Raw genomic sequence first — 11,571 nt, 5'->3', positions numbered from 1 at the left:
CCCTGGCGACGGCGAGGCCCGGGGGCCCTCCTCCCTGGTACCGGAGTCATCCGAGTCCTCCTGCTTCTCCCCCTCGCCTTTCTTGGAATCGGAGGAATCCTGCCATTGATCGGGCCTGTGGCCGCCCCTGGCTTGGGGGATGATCCGTCCCACTTTCGGGAGCAGCGGGAGGCTGCTGGGTCACCCGCGATGCGCCGCAGGCTGGTGACTGCAGGAGGTCCGCGGCGCTCCCGTGTCTGCGACACCCTCCGTCCTCCATCAACTTGGGGACGAAGGGCAGGGCAACGGGTGCCAGGCGCGCGATAGAGACCTGAGGAGCTCCGTGGGTGCAGCGAAGGGCAGGGCCTGGGACTGCTCCGGGCGTCCTGCGTCCCCTCCGGGGTGCAGAGGGGCACTCCAGGACGATCATCCCTGGGTCTGGCTCCCGCTCGGCCTCAGGTGGCTCTGCTTCGTCCTTCCTCGCCGCAGGCGCAGCCCAGCCTCTGCGAGTTCCCGGGAGGCAAGCCCGGCTTTGATCCCTCGGTTACCATGCCCCTGCTGTCCACCAGATGGCCTCAAATACTAGCGACTTCTTTGGGAGCACGCTTGCCTCTTGAGAAAGGAACCCAGAGGAAGGGATGGGAGGACAGGCTGCTGCCGGCGCTCGGCCGGGACCGAACCCACAGACTCAGCAGAGGCGACCTGTGTGCTCTGGTGGCGTTCTCTAGCTTCTTTGGTGGGGCGCGATCACTCCCTCCACGCCCCCCAACGAGGTCGTCTAGCTTTGTCCCAGGTTGGGTGGCGACCGTGGTTTTTTTCCCTCAGACTCTAAGCCTTGGGGGAGGGGGGTGTGCATATGGGTACATAGGCACTGTGTTGGCACCAAAGAGCTAAATAAAAGGATTGTTGAATTTTCTCATTCCTAGATCATTGTCTACCCTCACCCTTCCTGGTGCCCCTTTCTCATTCCCACTCCTAGTCCAGAGTACTTGCTGGAAGGGTATGTGGCATTCGCTGTTAGCGCATTTAAGGTTCAGTGTTAGGCATTCAATGAAGTTTTTTATTTTTATTTTTATTTTTGAGACAGGTTTTGCTCTGTTGCCCAGGCTGGAGTGCAGTGATTTGATGCCTGCTCACTGCAACCTCTGCCTCCTGGGTTTGAGCAATTCTCCTGCCTTGGCCTCCAGAGTAGCTGGGATTACAGGTGCACACCACCACACCCACTAATTTTTGGTGTTTTTAGTAGAGTTCAGGTTTCACCATGTTGGCCATGCTGGTCTGGAATTCCTGACCTCAAGTAATCTGCCCACCTTGGCTTCCCAAAGTGCTGGGATTACAGGCATGCGCCACCGCGGCTGGCCTCAATGAACTTTTCTTTTTGAGACAAGGTCTCACTCTGTCTCATTCATTCTGTCACCTAGGCTGGAGTGCAGTGGCCCGATCTTGGCTCATTGCAGCCTCAACCTCCCAGACTCAACTGATCCTCTCACCTTGGCCTCCTTAGTAGCTGGGACTACAAACACACACCACCACACCCTGCTAATTTTTGTATTTTTTGTAGAGACAGAGTTTCACCACTTGCCCCGGCTGGTCCTGAACTCCTGAGCTCAAGCCATTCACCCACCTCAGCCTCCCAAAATGTTGGGATTACAGGCATGAGCCACCACGCCCGGCCTCAGTGATCATTTACAGGGAGCATAGTATAGGTGGGGACTGTGCAGAGAAGGGGCCAGAGTCCCAGAGATAAAGCACACAACCTTTACCTCCCACCTGTAGGGGTGGGAGGAGGTGAGGAAGAAAGATACATAGCAGATGCTCCACAGTGAGGCAGGTGCTATGCCAGAGGTGTGTACACTCAGGGTGTTCTGGGAGTCTTCCAGCCCACTGGAGAGGGCTTTACTGTTTCCGTGACATGGGATTGCTTGGGGGGTGGGTTGAGGGTATGTTTGGGGAGTCTTGGCTGATGGTGCAAATACTGAGATGGGCAGGGGGTGCTGTGGAGCTGTCCTGGCTTAGGCTGCCCAGTGCCTTCTCCAGACAATGTCATGGGGCTGAGGAGGGGAAACCTAATTTTGGCATGAGGGAGCCACTCTGCCGTTTGAGGTTCCATATCCAAGGCTACCCCTTCATGATCTCTGTTGCCCCAGGCTTGAAACCTTCCATCCTGTCTCCCTCTCCCGCTGCCCCTGCCCCATCCCAGGCCTGTGTGTAAGTTCTTCTCCCCATCCCCCACCCTCCTCAGGGGACAGATTGGGAAGTCACTAGCTGGACTGGATGGAATGACAGCTGCCTGGCCTCAGGAGCTCAGGCCCGGCAGTGGGGAGCCGAGTGGAGGCTAATTTTACTTGCTGAGAGTGGGGAGAGTAATCCTCCTTCCCCCACTCCTGCCCCCGCCCCCCCGGCTGGCTCAGCAGGGCAGGCTCAGCCGACAGCCTCAGCCAGCCCAGTCCTCAAGGCGGGGGGCATTGGGGACGCAGGGAAGAGAGGGCACTGGGGTGGGGCAGCAGGAAAAAGCCAGATTCCCAGGGAAGCCATGGAGCCGTCCTCACCCCAGGATGAAGGCCTGAGGAAGAAACAGCCCAAGAAGCCAGTTCCTGAGATTCTGCCAAGGCCACCCCGGGCCTTGTTCTGCCTGACCCTGGAGAACCCCCTGAGGAAGGCCTGCATCAGCATCGTAGAATGGAAGTATCCTTCAGGGCCCGGGCCATGGGGGGAGCATGCATCATGGGGGAGGGATTCAGGGGTGATCACAGAGCACACACTTCCTACAGGAGGGCCAGGGAGGCCTGGGACTTAGACGTGGGGTGAACTCACAGAATTGAATGAGGCTGGGGGAAGGAACCCTCAGCTGTGCAGGAGAGGAGGAGGAGGAAGAGGAGGGAGAGAAGAAAGAGGGGGGAGGAGGAACAGGAAGAGGAGGAGGAACAGGAAGAGGAGGAGGAAGAGGAGGAGGAGGAGGACTTGGTGGGGCTTCCTGGGCCTGAGTGGGCCACCCAAGTCCTGGGTGACAACCAGAGATGCCTACTGACCACCTATGGGTGGGGCCTGCTTCATGGGGACTGTTCCCAGGTGTGCCCAAATCCACATTATCATGGGGTGCCACTAGGTTTTTGAAGCACCAGCCTCATTTTGGAATAGGATAGGAACCAATAAAAGGTTTGATGGCCTCTTTGAGAAAACTCTCCCTTGTTTGGGTTGGGTGGGGGGTGACCCCTCTGGGGGCAGGTCCCAGCTGAGAACAGAGCCAAGGGGAGAAATGGGTCTGAAAGACGCCTGGTCTGAGTGGCTCCAAGACACAGGCCAAGCAGGCCTGGTTGTTCTAGCTCAGATGTGCCACCCTGGGGACAGGGACTTCGAATCTTATGCTATGTTTGCATTTGCTCTGGGGGGAAGAATGCTGAAAATATCTGGGTTATCTGGGGAAGGGAGGAAGGAGTGACAGAGAGAAGGGGAGGGCTGTGTCAAGTGGGTTCTGAGAGCGAGGGTCGGGCATATTTGAAATATTTCTGAAGGGTTCTGGAAGGCTGGGCTCCTACCAACTGTTCCCTAGAAGGAAGGAGAATGAGGGATAACTAGAAGGACAAGAGAAACATGAGGCAAGTAGAGATAGCTTGGGGTCAGGGTCAGCCCTGTTCCCCTCACCTGCCCTCGGCCAGTCGGTGAATCACCCACATCGAACCCTCCTAGGCCCTCCCTCCTTGCCTCTCTTCTGCAAACAGGTTTACTCCGTGGGTTCTCCCTCTCCTCCATCCTCTGCTCCTCTGCACCTTCCCCTCTCGTAGCCCCCTGCCCCTGTGGCCCTCCTCTTTTCTCAAACACTGGAGGTTACTGGGAAGAGAATGGGATTTTTCTGTCAAGCCCATCTACATAATATGCCTCCCCATCCGCCCCCAAACAACTGCCTCGCTTCCTCCCTTGCTTTCTCTAGCTCTTTCCACACTTGCTGCCTAATGGGTCAGAAAGTCAAGAAAGCCATGGACCTGGGGTACCCTCTAGAAATGGCTGTGGCAGGGTGGGTGTGTCTGGGAGGGGTGAGGCGTGACGGGTGTGAGCACAAGCACACCAGCATGCACACATGGCTCTGGAAATTCAGCGTTCATCTCTCCATCCCTCATTCCCAGTCCTGCTCAGTGAGTTCTCAACCTTACCCCGCATCAACCCTTACCCTCCCGTGCCATTTCTCTGGGTGAGCCTCTGTGGATTGGCCAGAATCTAGGAAAGTCATGGCTTCCTGGGAGGAGGCAAGGGCGTGGACAGGCACTGAGAGTGGAGCGGTGTGAAGACCCCCTAGGCCTTAAAGCTGAGTAGCCCTCAGCCAGGGACCAGACCTTTACCATTCCAAGGAGTCTATGTGAAAGCGACTTGTTCCTGAGGAAAGGGAGCCAGTTGTCAAGGCAGGAACCTGGTCCTCACTGTATCCTGCAGGGGCTCAGGGAAGGAGCAGCGTGGGCCAGTGTCCAACAACCTGTCCACCAGCCTGGCATCAGAGTCACAGTCCAAACTGACCCTCAGCACCCTCTTCCCCTTAACCCTGTAAGTCCCATGCCCCTGTGGCCCAAGGGTTCTCCTTAACCCTGGCTCCAGGCCCTTCGAGACGATCATCTTGCTCACCATCTTCGCCAACTGTGTGGCCTTGGCCGTGTACCTGCCCATGCCAGAAGATGACAACAACTCTCTGAACCTCGGCCTGGTAAGATCGGCCCTTCCATCCCCCTTCCTGCCAGCCTGTAGCCCCAGGCTTGGGGAGGCCCCCTTGGTGGACTCTGTTCTGGGGGACGGTGCTGGTGGTTTAACTCCCTGCATCCCCACACACCTGCAGGGCTGGCTGAGTGGCTCAACAGGTTTCCAGGGTCAACCTGCTTATTCTAGATTCTGTGATATTGTCAGCCAGCACCGAGCACACACTCACTGGTCCCGGGCACTGTGCTAATACCTGATGAGAGTAAACTCATTTAATCTTCACAACCACCTCATAAAGTGGTTCCATTTGATAGATGTGGAAACTGAGGCTTCATAAGGTCAGCTAGTGAACCACAGAGGTTGAATGCTAATTTCCCTTCCCCAGATGTAATTCATAAGAAACTTGTGTCCACTAAGTTTGCCTTCATGAGAGAGTTTTATCCAGGAATCTGAAGCAAGAACATGTTTTAGAGTTCTACAATACCGCTTTCTCTTCGCCCCTTCATCAGTAACACATACCTGGAATCATAAAATGCTGGGGCTGGAAGGGATATTCAAAAATTAGGCTGTCCTACCTCCTCCGCACCTCATTCTGTTTTATGGATGAGGAAATTGAGGCCTAGAGAGGTTCAGGGACTGACTTACCCAATAGTTAATTTATAATAAAAATGGTTAGCATTTAGTAAGTACTCATTAAACGCCAAGATTTGTGCTAAATATTTTACATTATTGCATTATTTAATCCCCGTAACTACTCCTGTGGGGTAAGTAACATTATTAGACCCATTTAAAAGACAAGGAGACTGATATTCAGAGAGTTTAGGTACATTGTCCAGGGTCACCCCACATCTAAGTCTTGTGTTAGGGCCTCCAGCTTGTTCTCTCTGACTTTAGAACCTGCAATTTTTTTTTTTTTTTGAGACAGAGTCTCACTCTGTTGCCCAGGCTGTGCAATCTTGGCTCACTGCAACCTCTGCCTCCTGGGTTCAAGTGATTCTCCTGCCTCAGCCTCCCAAGTAGCTGGGATTACAGGCGCCTGCCACCATGCCCAGATGATTTTTGTATTTTTAGTAGAGATTGGGTTTTGCCTTGTTGGCCAGGCTGGCCTCGAACTCCTGACCTCAGGTGATCCGCCCGCCGTGGCCTCCCAAAGTGCTATGATTATAGGCATGAGTCACCATGCCTGGCCAGAACCTGCTCTTGTACAGGCTGTGTTGCCAAGGTGGTGGGTGACAGCAGAAAGACTTCTAGGGAAAGCCCTCTTAGAAACTGTGGCCTCAGGCTCCCTAGGGGACAGGACAATGGAACCACCTTTTTCAACAGGGCTTTTTTTTTCCTGCACTGAAACTGCAGGGCCTGGGAGGGAGGAGGTATATTAGCATGTGTCCAGGGCCTGACACATCTCTGCCTTTCCCTTATGCTGGTTTCCATGGGAATCTATCTTGAGCTGATGGGAAGCTGGGATTCTAAATGTGTGCTTGCTATGAGGAGAAAACACTCTGAGCTCCCGGGTGTGGAAGGATAGTGGGATTAAATGTTGGCAGGGCAATGCCACCTTTGCTGGCAAGGAAGGCATTTCTTAAAGTCTGGGCATTCTACGCCATAGGCTTAGTCTCCATGTTTCTGAATGCAGGGAGAGCTCTGGGTCTACCCCACCCTTCACGATTTCATATTTGTGGGCCTCAGTTCCTTACGACATTGACTACTTTTGCAAAAAACTCTGCCCCACCTTGGAGGATATTAAATTACACCTCTGCTGGGTGCAGTGACTCACACCTGTAATCTCAGCACTTTGGGAGGCTGAGACATGAAGATCGCTTGCATCCAGGAGTTCGAGACCAGCCTGGGTAACATAGAGAGACTCCTGTCTCTACAAAAATTAAATTAGCTGGGCCTGGTGGTGCATACTTCTAGTCCCATCTACTTGGGATGCTGAAGTGGGAAGATTGCTTGAGCCCGGGAGGTCAAGGCTGCAGTGAGCCAGGATCATGCCACTGCACTCCAGCCCAAGCGACAGAGTGAGACCCTGTCTCAAAAAAAAAAAAAAAAAATTACATCTTAGAGGTTATATCATCTTCCATCTTGAAACAAAATGGCTGCCTTAACTGTTTCATGTAGTCCTGTGTGTGTTTTTCTTTAGTTTGTGGGCTGGAGTTGCAAAACCTTGGGTTAGGCCTAGAGTTCATAGAGACAGGATTATGAGTTCTCCAGAAGTCGGAAACCTAATAAAAAATGTTTCCAAAGCAGAAAATGCCACTTGGCATGTCAGAGCTCTATGGGAAATGAATATTCAGGGAGGACTCCTAATCTGACCACTTAATTGTGAAGCCCAGAGAAAGTCAGTGATACCCAAAGTCGCTCAGCTAGCTTCGAGCTCAGGGCTCCTCACTGTTCATGTCCACAAAACCCAACAAGAGGAAGATGAGAGGAGTCAGAGTAAAAAGGGTCAGCAGGTACTCTCTCTCTTACCCTATTGGCTGCTTTGTAGGTATCTGAGAAGGGTTGGGGTCTTTCCAGTCATCCAGAATAACCCATAGCTTTCAAGAAAGGAGGCCTAAGGATTAACTATTCATGAACTTTCTCATTCACTCTCAAGTAACGAGTGTTTCTTTAGTGCCTATCATATCCCTGGCACATACTGGGGATATCACTGTGAACCAAATAGACACAGTTCCCATCTTCACAGAGCTTCATTACATGGATTAAACAAGTAAATATGATAAAACCAATTAAACACGTAGTTAAAATGAAATGGGAAAGGTTCAAGGTTTGGGGACATTTTGGTAGCATACTGGCAGAGAACCTAAGCTAGTCTTGAGATCAGGAAGGCCTTCCAAAGGATGGGATGTTTAACCTGAGGCCTAAAGGCTGAGGACAGGGACAGCTCACACGTGTACAACCTATGCAGTCCCAGAGGACCCCCACTCAGAAGGGCCCCACATTTGGGGCTGAATGCTCTGTGGTCAACATATTGAAATTTTAATTAATTTTATCTTTGAATTTATGATTTGTAAGTGAAGTCCATTGGGACAATGGTACATGCACCTCAAGCTTGGAGCCTTGGCTTACACGAGGTCCTGACTTCTGCCATCTCCCTGCCTCTAAGGAGAGGCTCTCAGCTTGATGTTTTGCCCTCTGGAGTCCTGGGCCACTTGGCAGAGGCCCGAATGGGAGAATGGGAAGGGCCGTGTCTCAGGGAAGGACATGGCTCTGGTTGTCTCTACCCTGGGCTGACAGTGATGCAGTCCATTCAGTAAACGACCCTATGAGGTTGAGCCTCCAAGACCCTCCCCCATTCTGGGTACTTATTGTCTCCAAGGAAGCAGAGATTGCAACACCCTTGGGTGCCGGATGTCCACTATGGGTTGAGGTGGTGGGTCTGAGTGAAGGGTAGATGCCTAGCTCCACACCTCCACCTCTGGCCAAGGCACAGGATGTTGGGCTGTGGGATAGTGAGGGTGGAGGGGGAAGACTAGGAGGAGGTGCTTGTGACAGTCCGCACTTGCCCCACACAACACCGAACAGCGATCAAAAGACATCACAGTAGGTTGAGAAAGGGGCTGGAAAAAAATGAAAAACTTTATATTTAGTACCTTCATCAGCACTTATTTTCTACTGTTTGAACATGGGGGCCCACATTTTCACTTATACTGGGCCCCCCATTATATAGTCTGGCTGTGAAGGAGTGCATTGTAGAAGGCCAAGAGGGAGAGGGGACTCTGGGCAGAGGAAGCCACATGGGCAAAGGGCTGGAGGCAAGAGACAGAGAGGTCAAGTGGGGATTTAGAAAAATCAGGCCCTATGTGGAGCATGGATTGGGGTGACATGGGGTGGGATGGAAAGCAGGGAAGGGGGCAGGGAGCCCAGGGAAGTCATCCAAGCAGGCAACAGGGGAGGCTGGGCCAAGGCACTGGTGATGATAAAGATGGCTGTGAGGTGGCCTTAAGAAAGACCTGCCAGATAGAATCCATGGTGAGGACTGGATGTGGAGATGGAGGTGTGGGGAAGGGGGAGGATGACACTTGGGGTTCAGAAGGGAACAGAGCAGATGGCAGTATCACTTACCAAGACTGCAGGTGGGGGTGGGGAAGAGGAAGGTGGTAAGTTCAACTTCAGATGTGTAGAGATACAGGTGCCTGTGTCCACTGACAGGCAACTGGATTTGTAGGTCCAAGCATTTTATGACAGAGGTTTCCTCACTTTGGCACATGCCAGACTGGCTGGGTGGGGCAGGGGCGGGGATGGTTGTGGGTAAGAAAGGCTCCCCTCAGTTGCCTTGTGTGTGAGCAGGGTCGGGGATATGACTGCTGTCTGTGGGAATGGCTCCCTTGGCAGTGTCCCTCCATATCCCTTCTGCCAGCGTTGGCTGAGGGTAATAGACTTGGGGCCCGGGTTTCCTGGGGCTAGGGGCGCCCCTCTGACTCCGCCTGCTCTGTGTCAGTGGGAAAGCCCAGGATCCTCCCTGAACAGAAGAGGAAACTGAGGTCCAGAGAGAGCAAGGAGTCCTGGGAATGAATATGCAGCAGGTCAGAGGGTGGCAAGAGGGGCATCCAGGATGCTGAGGTCCTGGCCAACCGTGAGATGTTACAGTGGCACCGGGCTCTGAAATCAGCCCATTATGGCATGGTGGTTATAAAAATGGGTTCTGGAGCTAGAACCTGCTTTTGAGCCCAGGCCCACTCACGTACTAGCTGTGTGATCTTCGACAAGTTACGTAACCTTTCTGTTCCCTCAGTTTCCTCCTTTATAAAATGGGGATGATATTGTATGCTTAAGAGAAGTAACTGGATGAGTGAAGACCTTCTCAGTTTTAGTGCTTTATCTATCAACAGAAGGAACTTTGATCATGCAGGTCCCACAGAGCAGGCTCACCAGCCAAAATGCCTGTAGTCACAGAGACCCCCAGGCTGTTCTAGATTCAAAGGGTCTAACTCCCAACAGTTATGCCAAAAGATTATTTCAGGTAAAGAACTCCTCTTCACCCCGCCCATCGTCTGTCCCTGATTTCTCTTTAACTCTGTGTCTTCTCTCCTTGAAACCTCTAACTTTTCTTAGTGGCTTTCCTGGTCAACCCTCCCCAGTCCTCCAGCAAATCAGCAGCAGCAGCAGCAGCAACAATGACATTCAATATTTGTCGATTACTTGCATATTGTCAGTCACTGTTCTAATGCCTTATATGTGTTATCACACTGAATGCCCATGAGGCAGGTACTTTTATTTTTCTCATTTGTACAGAGGAGTAAACTGCAGCGCAGAGAGGTTAGATCACTGCGCATGCCCAGGTGGCTCTATGGGCAGGCCTACATCCTTTATTGGGCAGGGTTACCACTCCAGCCTAGGCCAGGCTGAGGGGACCAATGTGGAAAAGCAAAAACAATCATCAGACTTACTAATTGTTGGGCAGACATGAGAAACTGATTGCTTTGGCTACATTATCTCATTTCACCCTCAAAGCAGTCCTACGTCAAAGTATGATGTTCAAAAAGTGAAAACACAACTGTGAGTAAAATATCGAAGGAACACCTATCACAGATTAGTTCGACTCAAAAGAGCACAGGCAGGCGTGTGAAGCTGGATTAAAGGGAGTTGGAGGAGCAGAAGTTATGATACTGGAGAAAGAATGACGGAATAGGATTGCTAGGTTAGATACCAAGCTGGTTAATGTCCTACAGGGCAATAAAACTCTAACCATTGGGATTATCTTCCTATCAGGCAGAATTCATTTGCATCTCTAGAGGACAGAAGAGTGAGGGCTAAACAAAGTTACATTCCCTCCTAGTCAGTGGTTTTCAAGGGATTGGGGAGGGGAAGTAGTCCTGCCCCAGAGGATATTTGGCAACAACTGGAATTGTGAAGGGGAGGGGCAGGGGCAGAGATGTGCCCTACTAGCTTCTAGTGGGGTAGAGGCAGGGGCCCTGCAATGCACAGGACAGGCCCCCCTCCCACCAGCAAAGAAGTATCCAGACCAAAATATCATTAGGGCTGAGGTTGAGAAACCCTGACCTGGATAATTAAATAATCCTTGGCCAGGCCTATTATAAAATGCTCCAACATGATATTACAAAGATATGGCATCCTTTCTTTGCTTTATTTCCAAGTTCCGGATAATTTAGATTTTGCTTAAGTAGATGGTGCCTGCTGTCTTTGAGGGCAGGGCAGGGCAGGGCCCGACAGGCTTGGCAAGATAGATGGCTGCCCCTTTGGCCCCTCTTGGACTGTAGGGCAGCTGCCCACCCCTCAGGCATCAGCCGGCTCCACCAGGCCCCTGTCGCATTCCTGGGGTTCAAGTTGCCGCAGTGTCCTCCACGAGGCTGGAGCCTAAGCCTCTGGCAGCCAGGGCGTTTGTCTTTTTATAGGGTCTGGAATGCGCTTGCCAACTCTTGCGGCCAGCAGCCCATTCCACTCGCCATCTGGGGAGGCTGGGGCCTCAGAAGGACCGCAGCTCTGGCCTCACCCCTCAGAGATCCAGCACCTGCAGAGCACAGGGTTGTTTGAGCCTGGGCCACTGTACAGAGAAGTGACGGTGCTCAAAAAGGGTCTGTGGAAATGAATGAAAGCCTGGATTTTAGACCCACCTGGGAGCCTGCCCTCCCACCACTGCAAGAACTTAGGCCCCCTTTCAGGGCACTTAGCTACCCCCTCCCCGCCCATCCCAACCCATGCCCCTTCACACCAGGCACAGGGGCTGCAGACATTGTAAGAGCTGAACAACAGAAACCTTGGAGGAAAGCCTTTGCCCAAGCTGTGCTAGCTGTCTGGGAGTCTCAAGAAAGGACAGGCTCTCAAGTCAAACCAACCTGCCTCCAATCTAGACTTTGGTGCACAGCTTCCTAAACTCTCTGAACTTCCGTTACCTCATCTGTGAACAGAGGACCACAATATCTCTCTCTTTCTTTTCTTTTCTTTTCTTTT

General features: G+C 52.3%; 2 protein-coding genes across 2 annotated transcripts in view; both read left to right on the top strand.

Moving 5' to 3' along the window:
* The window catches only part of ASCL5 (achaete-scute family bHLH transcription factor 5), a 655-nt gene extending 546 nt beyond the window's left edge, over positions 1–109 (top strand). Inside the window, exon 2 of the mRNA XM_011931836.1 lies at positions 2–109. Within this exon, the coding sequence (XP_011787226.1) occupies positions 2–109 (108 nt within the window). The remainder of the gene's footprint in view (position 1) is intronic.
* Positions 110–2,289: 2,180 nt separating this feature from the next.
* Positions 2,290–11,571, top strand: part of CACNA1S (calcium channel, voltage-dependent, L type, alpha 1S subunit) — a 72,494-nt gene continuing 63,212 nt past the window's right edge. The window contains exons 1-2 of the mRNA XM_011931715.1: positions 2,290–2,664; positions 4,564–4,669. Coding sequence (XP_011787105.1) covers positions 2,513–2,664; positions 4,564–4,669 — 258 coding nt within the window. The 5' untranslated portion in view covers positions 2,290–2,512. The remainder of the gene's footprint in view (positions 2,665–4,563; positions 4,670–11,571) is intronic.

This window comes from Colobus angolensis, unplaced genomic scaffold (genome assembly GCF_000951035.1).
Source record: "Colobus angolensis palliatus isolate OR3802 unplaced genomic scaffold, Cang.pa_1.0 Scaffold91, whole genome shotgun sequence".
Lineage (NCBI taxonomy): Eukaryota > Metazoa > Chordata > Mammalia > Primates > Cercopithecidae > Colobus > Colobus angolensis.
This window is presented reverse-complemented; position numbering and strand designations above follow the sequence as displayed.